Source organism: Heterodontus francisci, chromosome 16 (genome assembly GCF_036365525.1).
Source record: "Heterodontus francisci isolate sHetFra1 chromosome 16, sHetFra1.hap1, whole genome shotgun sequence".
In the NCBI taxonomy this organism is placed as follows: Eukaryota; Metazoa; Chordata; class Chondrichthyes; order Heterodontiformes; family Heterodontidae; genus Heterodontus; species Heterodontus francisci.
This window is the reverse complement of record NC_090386.1, coordinates 36,815,234-36,833,679: the sequence shown is the minus strand read 5'-3', so window position 1 is coordinate 36,833,679 and position 18,446 is coordinate 36,815,234. Positions and strand designations below refer to the sequence as shown.

Genomic DNA, 18,446 nt, shown 5'->3' with positions numbered 1-18,446 from the left:
TGGAGTATTGTGAGCAGTTCTGGGCACCACACCTTAGGAAGGATATATTGGCCTTGGAGGGAGTGCAACGTAGATTTACGAGAATGATACCTGGACTACAGGGGTTAAGTTACGAGGAGAGATTACACAAATTAGGCCTGTTTTCACTAGAATTTAGAAGGTTAAGGGGTGATCTGATCGAAGTCTTCAAAATATTAACAGGAAAAGCCAGGCTAGATAAAGATAAACTATTTCCACTGATTGGAGATTCTAAAACTAGGGGGCATAAAAATTAGAAGTCTAAAAATTAGAACCTGACTATTCAGGAGAGATGTTGGGAAGCACTTCTTCACGCAAAGGGTGGTAGAGGTTTGGAACTCACTCCCACAAACAGCAGTTGACGCTAGAACAGTTGTTAATTTTAAACCTGAGATTGATAGATTTTTGTTAAGCAAAGAAATTAAGGGATATGGGCCAAGGCAGGTATATGGAGTTAGGCCACGGATCAGCCATGATCTCATTGAATGGCAGAACAGGCTTGAGAGGCTGAATGGCCTACTCCTGTTCCCATCTTCCTATGTTCCTGTGATCACAGTAAAAATACTGCAGCGATGACCAATAAACTAGCTGTGATCACTGTAAAAATACTGCAGCGATTGCCAATAAGCTAGTTGTGATCACTGTAAAAATACTGCAGCGATTGCCAATAAACTAGTTGTGATCACTGTAAAAATACTGCAGCGATTGTCAATAAACTAGTTGTGATCACTGTAAAAATACTGCAGCGATTGCCAATAAGCAAGTTGTGATCACTGTAAAAATACTGCAGCGATTGCCAATAAACTGGTTGTGATCACTGTAAAAATACTGCAGCGATTGCCAATAAACTAGTTGTGATCACTGTAAAAATACTGCAGCGATTGTCAATAAACTAGTTGTGATCACTGTAAAAATACTGCAGCGATTGCCAATAAACTGGTTGTGATCACTGTAAAAATACTGCAGCGATTGTCAATAAACTAGTTGTGATCACTGTAAAAATACTGCAGCGATTGCCAATAAGCTAGTTGTGATCACTGTAAAAATACTGCAGCGATTGTCAATAAACTAGTTGTGATCACTGTAAAAATACTGCAGCGATTGCCAATAAGCTAGTTGTGATCACTGTAAAAATACTGCAGCGATGGCCAATAAACTAGTTGTGATCACTGTAAAAATACTGCAGCGATTGTCAATAAACTAGTTGTGATCACTGTAAAAATACTGCAGCGATTGTCAATAAACTAGTTGTGATCACTGTAAAAATACTGCAGCGATGGCCAATAAACTAGTTGTGATCACTGTAAAAATACTGCAGCGATTGTCAATAAACTAGTTGTGATCACTGTAAAAATACTGCAGCGATTGCCAATAAACTAGCTGTGATCACTGTAAAAATACTGCAGCGATTGCCAATAAACTAGCTGTGATCACTGTAAAAATACTGCAGCGATTGCCAATAAACTAGCTGTGATCACTGTAAAAATACTGCAGCGATTGCCAATAAACTAGCTGTGATCACTGTAAAAATACTGCAGCGATTGTCAATAAACTAGTTGTGATCACTGTAAAAATCCTGGATGGATTGCCAATAAACTGGTGGTGATCACAGTAAAATTACTACAGGGACTGTCAATAAATTAATCGTGATCACTGTAAAAATAATACAGGGATTGCCAATAAACTACTTGTGATCACTGTAAAAATCCTGTATGGATTGCCAATAAACTAGTCATGATCACAGTAAAAATACTGCAGCAGTTACCAATAAATTAATCGTGATCAATGGTCAAATTCTGTAGGGATTGCCAATAAACTAGTTGTGATGGCTTGGCCATGTGAGCCGCATGGAAGATGGCAGGATCCCCAAAGACACATTGTACAGCGAGCTCGCCACTGGTATCAGACCCACCGGCCGTCCATGTCTCCGTTATAAAGACGTCTGCAAACGCGACATGAAATCGTGTGACATTGATCACAAGTCGTGGGAGTCAGTTGCCAGCATTCGCCAGAGCTGGCGGGCAGCCATAAAGACAGGGCTAAATTGTGGCGAGTCGAAGAGACTTAGTAGTTGGCAGGAAAAAAGACAGAGGCGCAAGGGGAGAGCCAACTGTGCAACAGCCCCAACAAACAAATTTCTCTGCAGCGCCTGTGGAAGAGCCTGTCACTCCAGAATTGGCCTTTATAGCCACTCCAGGCGCTGCCTCACAAACCACTGACCACCTCCAGGCGCGTATCCATTGTCTCTCGAGATAAGGAGGCCCAAAAGATCACAGGAAAATTACTACAGGGTTGCCAATAAAATAATTGTGATCAAAACACAAATACTGCAGGGATTGCCAATAAACTAGTTGTGATCACAATACAAATACTGCTGGGACTGCCCATAACCTAGTCATGATTCCACAAAAACTACTACAGGGATTCCCATAAACTAATTGTGATCACTGTAAAAATACTGCTGGGATTGCCAATAAATTAATCGTGTTCACTGTCAAATTCCACATGGATTGCCAATTAACTGGTCGTGAATACAGTAAAAATACTGCAGGGATTGCCAATAAATTAATCGTGATCACTGGTCAAATTCGACATGGATTGCCAATAAACTGTTCGTGATCACAGTAAAAATACTGCAGGGATTTCATATAAACTGGTGGTAATCACAGTATAAATACTGCAGGGATTGCCAATAAATTAATCGTGATCACAGTAAAAGTACTTCAGGGATTGCCAATAAACTAGTTGTGATCACAGTAAAAATACTGCTGGGATAGCCAATAAATTAATCGTGATCACTGTAAAAATACTGCAGGGATTGCCAATAAACTAGTTGTGATCACAGTAAAAATACTTCAGGGATTTCCGATAAACGAGTGGTGATCACAGTAGAAATACTGCACAGATTGCTAATAAACTAGTTGTGATCATGAAAAAAACTGCATGGATTGCGAATAAACTAGTCGTGATCACAGTAAAACTACTGCAGGGATAGCCCATATTCTAGTCATGATTGCAGTAAAATTACTGCAGGGATTGCCAATAAATTAATCGTGATCACTGGTCAAATTCGACATGGATTGCCAATAAACTGTTCGTGATCACAGTAAAAATACTGCAGGGATTTCATATAAACTGGTGGTAATCACAGTATAAATACTGCAGGGATTGCCAATAAATTAATCGTGATCACAGTAAAAGTACTTCAGGGATTGCCAATAAACTAGTTGTGATCACAGTAAAAATACTGCTGGGATAGCCAATAAATTAATCGTGATCACTGTAAAAATACTGCAGGGATTGCCAATAAACTAGTTGTGATCACAGTAAAAATACTTCAGGGATTTCCGATAAACGAGTGGTGATCACAGTAGAAATACTGCACAGATTGCTAATAAACTAGTTGTGATCATGAAAAAAACTGCATGGATTGCGAATAAACTAGTCGTGATTGCAGTAAAATTACTGCAGGGATTGCCAATAAATTAATCGTGATCACTGTACAACTACTGTTTGGATTGCCTGTAACCGAGACGTGATTTCAGTAAAAATACTGCAGGGATTACCACTAAATTAATCGTGATCACTGTAAAAATACTACAGGGATTGCCAATAAATTATTCGTGATCAAAGTACAACTACTGTAGGGATTGCCCATAACCTAGTTATGATCACAGTACAAATACTGCAGGGATTGCCAATAAATTAATCGTGATCACTGTAAAAATACTGCAGGGATTGCCAATAAACTAGTCGTGCTCACAGGAAAAATACTGATTGGATTGCCTGTAACCGAGACGTGATTTCAGTAAAAATACTGCAGGGATTGCCAATAAATTGGTAGTGATCATCGTAAAAATACTGCAGGGACTGCCAATAAACTAGTTGTGATCACTGTAAAAATACTGCAGCGATTGCCAATAAGCAAGTTGTGATCACTGTAAAAATACTGCAGCGATTGCCAATAAACTAGTTGTGATCACTGTAAAAATACTGCAGGGACTGCCAATAAACTAGTTGTGATCACTGTAAAAATACTGCAGGGACTGCCAATAAATTAATCATGATCACTATAAAAATACTGCAGGGTGTGCCAATAAACTAGTCGTGATCACTGTAAAAATACTGCAATGATTGCCAATAAATTAATCATGATCACCGTAAAAATAATACAGGGTTTGCCAATAAACTAATTGTGATCACTGTAAAAATCCTGTATGGATTGCCAATAAACTAGTCATGATCACAGTAAAAATACTGCAGCAGTTACCAATAAATTAATCGTGATCACTGGTCAAATTCTGTAGGGATTGCCAATAAACTAGTTGTGATCACAGCAAAATTACTACAGGGATTGCCAATAAATTAATCGTGATCACTGGTCAAATTCTACATGGATTGCCAATTAACTGGTCGTGATCACAGTAAAAATACTGCATGGATTTCCTATAAACTAGTGGTGATCACAGTAAAATTACTTCAGGGATTTCCTATAAACTAGTGGTGATCACAGTAAAAATACTGCAGGGATTGCCAATAAATTAATCGTGATCACTGTAAAAATACTGCAGGGATTGCCAATAAACTAGGCGTGATCACAGCACAAATACTGCCGGGATTGCCAATACGCTAGTTGTGTTCACAGTAGAAATACTGCACAGATTGCCAATAAACTAGTTGTGATCATGAAAAAAACTGCATGGATTGCCAGTAAACTAGTGATGATCACAGTAAAAATACTGCAGGGATTTCCTATTTACTAGTGGTGATCACAGTAAAAGTACCTCAGGGATTTCCTATAAACTAGTGGTGATCACAGTAAAAATACTGCAGGGATTGCCAATAATTAATCGTGATCACTGTAAAAATACTGCAGGGATTGCCAATAAACTAGTTGTGATCACTGTAAAAATACTGCAGGGATTGCCAATAAACTAGTTGTGATCACTGTAAAAATACTTCAGGGATTTCCTATAAATTAGTGGTGATCACAGTAAAAATACTGCAGGGATTGCCAATAAACTAGTCGTGATTGCAGTAAAAATACTGCATGGATTGCCAATAAAATAATTGTGATCGCTGTAAAAATACTGCAGGGATTGCCAATAAACTAGTCGTGCTCAAAGAAAAATACTGATCGGATTGCCTGTAACCGAGACGTGATTTCAGTAAAAATACTGCAGGGATTGCCAATAAATTAATTGTGATCACTATAAAAATACTGCTGCGATTGCCAATAACCTGGTTGTGATCACCGTAAAAATACTGCAGCGACTGCCAATAAACTAGTTGTGATCACTGTAAAAATACTGCAGCGATTGCCAATAAACTGGTTGTGATCACTGTAAAAATACTGCAGCGATTACCAATAAGCAAGTTGTGATCACTGTAAAAATACTGCAGCGATTGCCAATAAATTAATCGTGATCACTGTAAAAATACTGCAGGGTGTGCCAATAAACTACTTGTGATCACTGTAAAAATACTGCAGCGATTGCCAATAAACTAGTTGTGATCACTGTAAAAATACTGCAGGGATTGTCAATAAATTAATCATGATCACCGTAAAAATAATACAGGGTTTGCCAATAAACTACTTGTGATCACTGTAAAAATCCTGTATGGATTGCCAATAAACTAGTCATGATCACAGTAAAAATACTGCAGCAGTTACCAATAAATTAATCGTGATCACTGGTCAAATTCTGTAGGGATTGCCAATAAACTAGTTGTGATCACAGGAAAATTACTACAGGGATTGCCAATAAACTAATTGTGATCAAAGCACAAATACTGCAGGGATTGCCGATAAACTAGTTGTGATCAAAGCACAAATACTGCAGGGATTGCCAATAAACTAGTTGTGATCAAAGCACAAATACTGCTGGGACTGCCCATAACCTAGTCATGACTGCACAAAAACTACTACAGGGATTCCCATAAACTAATTGTGATCACTGTATAAATACTGCAGGGATTGCCAATAAATTAATCATGATCACTGGTCAAATTCTACATGGATTGCCAATTAACTGGTCGTGATCACAGTAAAAATACTGCAGGGATTTCCTATAAACTAGTGGTGATCACAGTAAAAATACTTCAGGGATTGCCAATAAATTAATCGTGATTACTGTAAAAATACTGCAGGGATTGCCAATAAACTAGGCGTGATCACAGCACAAATACTGCCGGGATTGCCAATAAGCTAGTTGTGTTCACAGTAGAAATACTGCACAGATTGCTAATAAACTAGTTGTGATCATGAAAAAAACTGCATGGATTGCCAGTAAACTAGTGATGATCACAGTATAAATATTGCAGGGATTGCCATTAAACCAGTCGTGATCACAGTAAAACTACTGCAGTGATAGCCCATAACCTAGTCATGATCACAGTAAAACTACTGCAGTGATAGCCCATAACCTAGTCATGATTGCAGTAAAATTACTGCAGGGATTGCCAATAAATTAATCGTGATCACTGTAAAAATACTACAGGGATTGCCAATAAACTAGTCGTGCTCACAGGAAAAATACTGATTGGATTGCCTGTAACCGAGACGTGATTTCAGTAAAAATACTGCAGGGATTGCCAATAAATTGGTAGTGATCATTGTAAAAATACTGCAGGGACTGCCAATAAACTAGTTGTGATCACTGTAAAAATACTGCAGCGATTGCCAATAAACTAGTTGTGATCACTGTAAAAATACTGCAGCGATTGCCAATAAACTAGTTGTGATCACTGTAAAAATACTGCAAGGCTTGCCAATAAACTAGTCGTGCTTGCAGTAAAAATGCTGCAGAGATTGCCAATAACCTAGTCTTGTTCACAGTACAAAGACTGCAGGGATTGCCAATAAACTAGTAATGATCACTGTAAAAATACTGCAGGGATTGCCAATAAACTAGTCGTGATCACAGCACAAATACTGCCGGGTTTGCCAATAAGCTAGTCGTGTTCACAGTAGATATACTGCACAGATTGCTAATAAACTAGTTGTGATCATGAAAAAAACTGCATGGATTGCCAGTAAACTAGTGATGATCACAGTATAAATATTGCAGGGATTTCCTATTTACTAGTGGTGATCACAGTAAAAGTACCTCAGGGATTTCCTATAAACTAGTGGTGATCACAGTAAAAATACTGCAGGGATTGCCAATAAACTAGTCGTGATCACAGCACAAATACTGCCGGGTTTGCCAATAAGCTAGTCGTGTTCACAGTAGATATACTGCACAGATTGCTAATAAACTAGTTGTGATCATGAAAAAAACTGCATGGATTGCCAGTAAACTAGTGATGATCGCAGTATAGATATTGCAGGGATTGCCATTAAACCAGTCGTGATCACAGTAAAACTACTGCAGGGATAGCCCATAACCTAGTCATGATTGCAGTAAAATTACTGCAGGGATTGCCAATAAATTAATCGTGATCACTGTAAAAATACTACAGGGATTGCCAATAAATTATTCGTGATCACAGTACAACTACTGTAGGGATTGCCCATAACCTAGTTATGATCACAGTACAAATACTGCAGGGATTGCCAATAAATTAATCGTGATCACTGTAAAAATACTGCAGGGATTGCCAATAAACTAGTCGTGATCACAGGAAAAGTACTGCTTGGATTGCCCGTAACCTAGGCATGATCACAGTACAAATACTGCAGGGATTGCCCATAACCTAGTCAAGATTGCAGAAAAAATACCACAGGGTTTCCCATAAACTAATTGTGATCACTGTAAAAATACTGCTGGGATTGCCAATAAACTTGTCTTGATTACAGTAAAAATCCTGCAGGGAATGCCAATAAATGAATTGTGATCACTGGTCAAATTCTGCAGGGTTACCAATAAACTGGTCGTGATCACAGTAAAAATCCTGCTGGGATTGCCCATAACCTAGTCTTGTTCACAGTACAAAGACTGCAGAGATTGCCAACAAATCTGTTTTGAGGGCGGCACAGTGGCGCAGTGGTTAGCACCGCAGCCTCACAGCTCCAGCGACCCGGGTTCAATTTTGGGTACTGCCTGTGTGGAGTTTGCAAGTTCTCCCTGTGTCTGCGTGGGTTTCCTCCGGGTGCTCCGGTTTCCTCCCACATGCCAAAGACTTGCAGGTTGATAGGTTAATTGGCCATTATAAATTGCCCCTAGTATAGGTAGGTGGTAGGGAAATATAGGGACAGGGTGGGGATGTGGTAGGAATATGGAATTAGTGTAGGATTAGTATAAATGGGTGGTTGATGGTCGGCACAGACTCGGTGTGCCGAAGGGCCTGTTTCAGTGCTGTATCTCCAAACTAGTAATGATCACGGTACAAATACTGCAGGGATTGCCAATAAACTAGTCGTGATCACAGCAAAAATACTGCAGGGTTTGCCAATAAGCTAGTCGTGATCACAGCAAAAATACTGCAGGGTTTGCCAATAAGCTAGTCGTGTTCACAGTAGATATACTGCACAGATTGCTAATAAACTAGTTGTGATCATGAAAAAAACTGCATGGATTGCCAATCAACTAGTCAGGATCACAGTAAAACTACTGCAGGGATTGCCAATAAATTAATCGTGATCACTGTAAAAATACTATAGGGATTGCCAATAAATTATTCGTAATGTCAGTACAACTACTGCAGCGATTGCCCATAACCTAGTTATGATTACAGTAAAAATACTGCAGGAATTGCCAATAAATTAATCGTGATCACAGGAAAATACTGCTTGGAATGCCCGTAACCTGGACGTGATTGCAGTAAAAATACTGCAGGGATTGCCAATAAATTAATCGTGATCATTGTACAAAGACTGCAGGGATTGCCAATAAACTAGTTGTGATCACCATAAAAATACTGCAGGGATTGTCAATAAATTAATCATGATCACCGTAAAAATAATACAGGGAATGCCAATAAACTGGTTGTGATCACAGTAAAATTACTACAGGGATTGCCAATAAACTAGTTGTGATCAAAGCACAAATACTGCAGGGATTGCCAATAAACTAGTTTGATCACAGGAAAAATACTGCTTGGATTGCCCGTAACCTAGTCAAGATTGCAGAAAAAATACCACAGGGTTTCCCATAAACTAATTGTGATCACTGTAAAAATACTGCTGGGATTGCCAATAAACTAGTCTTGATTACAGTAAAAGTACTGCAGCGATTGCCAATAAATGAATTGTGATCAACAGTCAAATTCTGCAGGGATTGCCAATAAACTGGTCGTGATCACTGTAAAAATACTGCTGGGATAGCCAATAAATTAATCGTGATCACTGTAAAAATACTGCTGGAATGGCCAATAAACTAGTCGTGATTGTAGTAAAAATGCTGCAGAGATTGCCAATAAAATAATTGTGATCACAGTAAAAATACTGCAGGGATTGCCAATAACCTAGTCTTCTTCACAGTACAAAGACTGCAGGGATTGCCAATAAACTAGTCGTGTTCACAGCACAAATACTGCCGGGATTGGCAGTAAGCTAGTCGTGTTCACAGTAGATATACTGCACAGATTGCTAAGAAACTAGTTGTGATCATGAAAAAAACTGCATGGATTGCCAGTAAACTAGTGATGATCACAGTATAAATATTGCAGGGATTGCCATTAAACCAGTCGTGATTGCAGTAAAAATACTGCAGGGATTGCCAATAAATTAATCGTGATCACTGTCAAAATACTGCAGAGATTGCCAATAAATTAATCATGATCACTGGACAAAGACTGCAGGGATAGCCAATAAGCAAGTTGTGATCACTGTCAAAATACTGCAGCGATTGCCAATAAACTGGTTGTGATCACTAAAAATACTGCAGCGATTGCCAATAAACTGGTTGTGATCACTGTAAAAATACTGCAGCGATTGCCAATAAACTGGTTGTGATCACTGTAAAAATACTGCAGCGATTGCCAATAAACTGGTTGTGATCACTGTAAAAATACTGCAGCGATTGCCAATAAACTAGTTGTGATCACTGTAAAAATACTGAAGCGATTGCCAATAAGCTAGGTGTGATCACTGTAAAAATACTGCAGCGATTGCCAATAAGCTAGTTGTGATCACTGTAAAAATACTGCAGCGATTGCCAATAAGCTAGTTGTGATCACTGTAAAAATACTGCAGCGATTGCCAATAAGCTAGTTGTGATCACTGTAAAAATACTGCAGCGATTGCCAATAAGCTAGTTGTGATCACTGTAAAAATACTGCAGCGATTGCCAATAAGCTAGTTATGATCACTGTAAAAATACTGCAGGGATTACCAATAAATTAATTGTGATCACTGGTCAAATTCTGCATGGATTGCCAATTAACTGATCGTGATCACAGTATAAATATTGCGGGGACTGCCATTAAACTAGTCGTGATCACAGTAAAACTACTGCAGTGATAGCCCATAACCTAGTCATGATTGCAGTAAAAATACTGCAGGGATTGCCAATAAATTAATCGTGATCACTGTCAAAATACTGCAGAGATTGCCAATAAATTAATCGTGATCACTGTACAAAGACTGCAGGGATTGCCAATAAACTGGTTGTGATCACTGTAAAAATACTGCAGGGATTGCCAATAAATTAATCGTGATCACTGTAAAAATACTGCAGCGATTGCCAATAAACTAGTTGTGATTACAGTAAAAATACTGCAGGGATTACCAATAAATTAATCGTGATCACTGTAAAAATACTGCAGCGATTGCCAATAAACTAGCTGTGATCACTGTAAAAATACTGCAGCGATTGCCAATAAACTAGTTGTGATCACTGTAAAAATACTGCAGCGATTGCCAATAAACTAGTTGTGATCACTGTAAAAATACTGCAGCGATTGCCAATAAACTAGTTGTGATTACAGTAAAAATACTGCAGGGATTACCAATAAACTAGTTGTGATTACAGTAAAAATACTGCAGCGATTGCCAATAAACTAGTTGTGATCACTGTAAAAATACTGCAGCGATTGCCAATAAACTAGTTGTGATCACTGTAAAAATACTGCAGCGATTGCCAATAAACTAGTTGTGATCACTGTAAAAATACTGCAGCGATTGCCAATAAACTAGTTGTGATTACAGTAAAAATACTGCAGGGATTACCAATAAATTAATCGTGATCACTGGTCAAATTCTGCATGGATTGCCAATTAACTGATCGTGATCACAGTAAAAATATTTCAGGGATTTCCTATAATCTAGACGTGATCACAGTAAAAATACTGCAGGGATTGCCAATAAATGAATTGTGATCACTGGTCAAATTCTGCAGGGATTGCCAATTAACTGGTCGTGATCACAGTAAAAATACTGCAGGGATTGCCAATAAATTGTCGTGATCACAGTAAAAATATTTCAGGGATTTCCTATAATCTAGACGTGATCACAGTAAAAATACTGCAGGGATTGCCAATAAATGAATTGTGATCACTGGTCAAATTCTGCAGGGATTGCCAATTAACTGGTCGTGATCACAGTACAAATACTGCAGGGATTGCCAATAAATTAATCGTGATCACAGTACAAATAGTGCTGGGATTGCCAATAAACTAGTCGTGATTGCAGTAAAAATACTGCAGCAATTGCCAATAAACTAGTCGTGATCACAGCACAAATACTGCAGGAATTGCCAATAAGCTAGTCGTGTTCACCGTAGAAATACTGCACAGATTGCCATTAAACTAGTTGTGATCATGAAAAGAACTGCATGGATTGCTAATAAGCTAGTTGTAATCACAGTATTAATATTGCAGGGATTGCCATTAAACTATTCTTGATCACAGTAAAACTACTGCAGTGATAGCCCATAACCTAGTCATGATTGCAGTAAAATTACTGCAGGGATTGCCACTAAATTAAGCGTGGTCACTGTAAAAATACTACAGGGATTGCCAATAAATTATTCGTGATCACAGTACAACTACCATAGGGATTGCCCATAACCTAGTTATGATTACAGTATAAATACTGCAGGGATTGCCAATAAACTAGTCGTGACTGCAGTAAAAATACTTCAGGGCTTGCCAATAAATTAATCGTGATCACTGTAAAAGTCCTGCAGGGATTGCCAATAAACTAGTTGTGATTGCAGTGATAAGTACTGCAGGTATTACTAATAAATTAGTTGTGATCACGGTTTGGTCTCATGAGAAAGTAGTTATGCTTAACGAATTTAAATATAGTTTTGAGTGCAGTGCTGTCAGGGTGGAAATTGCTGCCTGAATTTGGGAAATTAATGTAAATGAGAGATGTTTTTGCTAGCAGGAATGTGGGAAAAGAAACAGCAAGAAATATTCTCAGTGCTCATTTGTGTTAGACTCTGAAACCAAAATTATTATTTATCTAGTTCTATGTTTGATGTCCTCAGTCGTTGAGAGGTGCAAAGGCAAAATATAGTCAGCAATGACAACTTGCATTTATATAGCACCTTTAACATGGTATGATATCCCAAAGCACTTCACAGGAGCATATTCAGACAAAAATTTACACCAAACCATATTGCAGATATTAGGTCAGGTGACCAAAAGTTTAGTTAAATAGGTAAATTTTAAAGAGTATTTTAAAGGAAGCAAGTGAGGTGGAGAGATGAAGTGGTTCAGGAAGGGAATTCCAGAGCTTAAGGTCGTGACAGCTGAAGGTACAACCACCAGTGCTACAGTGAGAGGCCCGAATTGGAGGAGCTCTGAGATCGCAAAGGGTTGTGTTGGACGGCTGGTGGAAGTTGTAGAGATAGGGAGGGGTGAGGCCATGTTGGGATTTGGAAACAAGGATGAGAATTTTAAAATGGAGACTTTTCGCAACAGAGAACAAATTTAGGTCAGTGAGCACAGGGGTGATGGTTGAGTGGGACTTCGTGCGGGTAAGGCTGCAGGCTGCAGAGTTGTGGATGAGCTCAAGATTACAGAGAATCATTTATTTTAAAGAAGCCTGTGTTGCCTGCCTGGTGCCAGGGTTCGGGACATCTGCTCGGGGCTGGAGAGGAACTTGCAATGGGAGGGGGAGGATCTAGTTGACCTGTTCCACATGGATACCAACGACATAGATAGGACTAGGAGAGAGGTTCTACTTAGGGATTATGAGCAGCTAGAGGCTAAACTAAAAAGCAGAACAACAAAGGTAATAATCTCTGGATTACTACCCAAGCCATGAGCAAATTGGCATAAGGGAAATAAGATGAGAGAGTTAAATGCATGGCTCAAAGATTGGTGTGGGAGAAATGGGTTTCGATTCATGGGACACTGCATCAGTACTGGGAAAAGTGGGAGTTGTACTGTTGGGATGGTCTTCACCTGAACCGTGCTGAGACCAGTGTTCTGGCGAGTTTTATAACTAGGACAGTAGAGAGAGCTTTAAACTAATTGGTGGGGGCGGTGGGGGAGGGATCAAGTGAGAGGAGATGTGGTAAATTAAAGGGAAAGGACAAGGCAATACTGCAGGGTAGCGACATGGTTAATGATAACCAGAGTGTGGCAGGAAGGGACAGAGCATACAAACTTAACAGTGCAACAGCAGATAAGGCCAATGTTTGCAAAAATGGTAAAAAAAAACAGAACTAAAGGCTCTGTATCAGAATGCATGCAACATTCGTAACAAAACAGATGAATTTTCAGCTCAAATAGAAATAGATATGAGATGTGGTTGCAAGATGACCATGGTTGGGACCTGAATATTGAAGAGTATTTGACATTTCATAAGGACAGGAAGCTAGGAAAAAGTGGTGGGGTAACTCTGTTAATTAAGGATGACATTAGTACAAGGGAGGCCTGGACAACGTATGCCAGCCAAGAGCGACGTCTCAATTCATTCCATCTTCGCTGCCTTCGGAGAATACTTGGCATCAGGTGGCAGGACTATATCTCCAACACAGAAGTCCTTGAAGCGGCCAACACCCCCAGCTTATACACACTACTGAGTCAGCGGCGCTTGAGATGGCTTGGCCATGTGAGCCGCATGGAAGATGGCAGGATCCCCAAAGACACATTGTACAGCGAGCTCGCCACTGGTATCAGACCCACCGGCCGTCCATGTCTCCGTTATAAAGACGTCTGCAAACGCGACATGAAATTGTGTGACATTGATCACAAGTCGTGGGAGTCAGTTGCCAGCATTCGCCAGAGCTGGCGGGCAGCCATAAAGACAGGGCTAAATTGTGGCGAGTCGAAGAGACTTAGTAGTTGGCAGGAAAAAAGACAGAGGCGCAAGGGGAGAGCCAACTGTGCAACAGCCCCAACAAACAAATTTCTCTGCAGCACCTGTGGAAGAGCCTGTCACTCCAGAATTGGCCTTTATAGCCACTCCAGGCGCTGCTTCACAAACCACTGACCACCTCCAGGCGCGTATCCATTGTCTCTCGAGATAAGGAGGCCCAAAAGAAAAGAAAGATTAGTACAATAGTGAGAGAAGCTCTCAGTTCAAAAGATTAAGATGTAGAATCAGTTTGGGGAGAGACAAGAAATGGCAAAGGAAAGAAGTCACTTCTGGGAGTAGTTTATAGGCCCCCTAACAGTAGTTACACTGTAGGACAGAGTATACAGGAAGAAATAAAGGGGTCTTGTAAGAAAAGTCTGCAATAAAATCATGGGTGATTTTAATCTACATATAGATTGGATGAGTCAGATTGGTAAAGGTAGCCTGGAAGATGAGTTCGTAGTGTATTCGGGACAATTTCTTAGAGCAGTACGTTCCAGTGCCAACCAGGGAGCAGGCCATTCTAGACCTGGTAATGTGAAATGAGACAGGATTAATTAATGACCTCATAATAAAGGAGCCTCTAGGCAACAGTGATCATAACATGATAGACCTTCAAGTGAATGTGAAATTCTAAGACTAGTAATTTAAACTTAAATAAAGGCAATTACAAGGGTATGATGACAGAGTTGGCCAAAGTGAACTTAGAAATTAGGTTAAAAGATGGGATAGGAGAGAGGCAGTGACAGACATTTAAGGAGATATTTCATAATTCTTAGCAAAGATATATTCCAGTGAGAAAGAAAGACTCTGAGAAGGATGCACCATCCATGGCTAACAAAGAAAGCTAAAGATAGTATCAAATTGAAAGAAAAAGTGTACAATTCCACAAAGTAGTCGATCAGAAGATTGGACAGAATTTATAAACCAGCAAAGAATGACAAAAAAGGGAGAAATTAGAGTATGAGAGAAAGTTAGTTGGAAATATAAAAACAGATAGTAAGAGTTTCTACAAGTATTTAGAAAGGAAAAGAGTAACTCAAGTGAACGTTGGTCCTCTAGAGAGTGGGTCTGGGGAATTAATAATGGGTAACAAGAAAATGGCAGAAGCACTGAATAGATATTTTGTATTGGTCTTCACTGTAGAAGACACAAAAAACATTCCAAAGATACTTGGAAAACCAGAGGCAAAAGGGAGGAAAGAACTTCAAACAATCACAATCACCAGAGAAAAGGTACTGGGAAAACTATTAGAGCTGAAGACTGGACAAGTCCCCAGCACCTGATGGCCTGCATCCTAGGGTCTTAAAAGAAGCGGCTGCAAAAATAGTAGATGCATTGGTTGTGATCTTCCAAAATTCCCTAGATTCAGGAAAGGTCCCAGCGGATTGGAAAATAGCAAATGTAACATCTCGATTCAGGAAAGGAGGGAGAGAGAAAGCAGGAAACTATAGGCCAGTTGGCCTAACATCTGTCATAGGAAAAATTCTAGAATCCATTATTCAGGAGGTTATAGCAGGACATTTAGAAAATTATAATGCGATCATGGTTTTGTGAAAGGGAAATGGTGTTTGACTCATTTATTAGCGTTCTTTGAGGATGCAACAAGCAATGTGGATAAAGGGGAACCTGTAGATGTGGTGTACTTGGATTTCCAAAAGTCATTGGATAAGGTGTCACATTAAAGGTTACTACACAAAATAAGAGTTCATGCTGTAGGGGGTAACATATCAGCATGGAAAGAGGATTGGTTAGCTAACAGAAAGCAGAGAGTAGGGTCATATGGGTCATTTTCAGGTTGGCAGGATGTGACTAGTGGAGTGCCCCAGGGATCAGTGCTGCTTCCTCAACTCTTTACAATCTACATCTACTTGGCTGAAGGGACCAAATGTATGGTAGCTAAATTTGCAGATGACACAGATATTTAGGAAGGTAAGTTGTCAAGAGGACATAAAGAGTCTACAAAGGGATATAGATAGGTTAAGTGTGGGCAAAAATTTGGCAGATGGAGTATAATGTGCAAAAATGTGAACTTGTCCACTTTGGCAGGAAGAATAGAAAAACGGAATATTATATAAATGGAGAGAGACTGCAGAACTCTGCAATACAGAGGGATCTGGGTGTCCTGGTACATGAATCACAAAATGTTAGTATGCAGGTACAGCAAGTGATTAGGAAAGTGAATAGAATATTATTGTTCATTGCAAGGGGAATTGAATATAAAAGTAGAGAAGTTTTGCTACAGCTGTACAGAGCCTTGGTGAGACTACATGTGGAGTACTGTGTACAGTTTTGGTCTCCTTACTTAAAGGATAAAATTGAATTAGAAGCAGCTCAGAGAAGGTTCACTCGACTGATTCCTGCGTTATCTTATGAGGAAAGTTTGAACAGGTTGAGCCTATACCCATTGGAGTTTAGAAGAATGAGAGGTGATTTTATTGAAACATATAAAGATCCTGGGGGGACTTGAGAGGGTGGATACTGGAAGGAGTTTCCATTTATGGATGAGACTAGAACTGGGGGACACAGTTTAAAAATAAGGGGTCTCCCATTTAAGACAGGAACGAGGATAATTTATTTTTCTCTGAGGATCATTAGTCTGTGGAAATTGCTTCCTCAGCGAGCAGTAGAGGCTGTGTCATCGAATATATTTAAGGCTGAATTAGATTGATTCTTGATAGGCAAGGGAGTCAAGTATTATGGGGAGCAGACAGGAAAGTGGAGCTGAGGACACATTCAGATCATCTATGATCTTATCAAATAGCAGAGCAGGCTCAAATGGCCTACTCCTGCACCTAATTTGTATGTTCGCCTCTATGTAGGCAAGTCTTGAAGTCTTGACCCATGCAACATATTAATTAATAGAAAGCCTTTGTCTTTTAATGTCAGCTGGATGTTTGTTGAGGCTGGAAGTGTTTTCTTTGATGGAATCTGCAGACATGGAATTCCTGGAGGTGTTGACGGAAGGCCTGGACCGGGTGCTGTTGGTTCGTGGCGGGGGCCGTGAAGTCATCACCATTTACTCCTGAGCTTCAGTCCACTGCTAATATTCACACAACGAACCCATCGCAGCTTTTTATCAGTGACTCCCAGTCTCTTTTCAATGTATAGTGTTTGCCATGCAGCTAAAAAGACTTCCTATCTGGCTCCCTGGTAACGGTTTTTGTAAAATGTTTCCCTTTAATAACAGGATAGGAAGTAGCACTGAACAGACAAGGAAGGGAAATGCTCATCTACACAGCTTCTTCTTGTCTTAAATGACTTTGCTTATCGTTGTCCTTTCTATGCTTCTCTTGATTCCTAAGAACTTTTCATTCAAGTTGCAATATTAGAAAACATTTAGGGTCACTGAACACTCTTAAGACTATCGTTATAGTACATGGACACTCTGTAGGTGTAAGTAACCAATTATAGGGCATATAGCTACATACGCAAATCAACAGCATTCGCATGACTGGACAAAACTTTCTGAAAAACATACTATTTACAGTTTAACCCTTGGTACATCACTGGTGAATTATTCCATGGTCCAGCTGTCAGACTGTGAACAGGATAATCCACCACTGCCAGTCCTCTTCTATTTCGCACTAGAACATCACGCCAAAGGTTGACTTGCTTGCATCTGTGATGCAGCATGCTGTTAATCTCCAAACATCCAGACCACAAACAGTTGAAAAACTGGCCTTTTGAATTGGTTTTCATCCAAGTCAAGGCTAATCTGTTCAAAATGCATTCCGTTTCCGGGGAACCGGGGCAGATGTAAGCAGAAAATAAATCTATTTATTTTTGGGGGGGAGGGGGGGTTGAAATGATGTAAAATAGATAGACTATGGTATATTAGATACAAATAAAGAAAAAAACAACAAAATAAAATAAAACATAATATCAGGAACAGAAGTTAGGGTTAGCAGATGTAATGTTCAAAATGCTTTATTTTTATTTCACTATGTCAGTTTTGTTTTGGTTGTATAGATTAGTAGTACAGTAATAATCCTACTCCTGATGTTTGAGTAACTGTAACACTTGTGCTTGTTTCAGTGAGACAATGGTTCCCCAATTGTCTAAGCGTTAATTGGACTAGTTAAATAGATGTGAATACACTCTAATCCATATTCTGTTACATACACCATAATTAGCTGAGGTATGCATTCTGTAATAATATTGCTTCAGAACACAATTTTTGTAGCATGCATTTCAAAATGTCAATAAATAAAATTAACATCCTTTTTAA

At 39.3% G+C, this 18,446-nt stretch overlaps 1 protein-coding gene across 8 annotated transcripts in view; it reads left to right on the top strand.

Annotated features, from left to right (window-relative positions):
- LOC137378448 (solute carrier family 12 member 5-like) overlaps positions 1 to 17,996 on the top strand; it is a 1,212,460-nt gene extending 1,194,464 nt beyond the window's left edge. For all 8 annotated transcript variants that reach the window (XM_068048774.1, XM_068048773.1, XM_068048779.1 and 5 more), the window contains one exon: positions 17,153 to 17,996. In XM_068048774.1, the coding sequence (XP_067904875.1) occupies positions 17,153 to 17,244 (92 nt within the window). In that variant the 3' untranslated portion in view covers positions 17,245 to 17,996. The remainder of the gene's footprint in view (positions 1 to 17,152) is intronic.
- Positions 17,997 to 18,446: the final 450 nt, after the last annotated feature.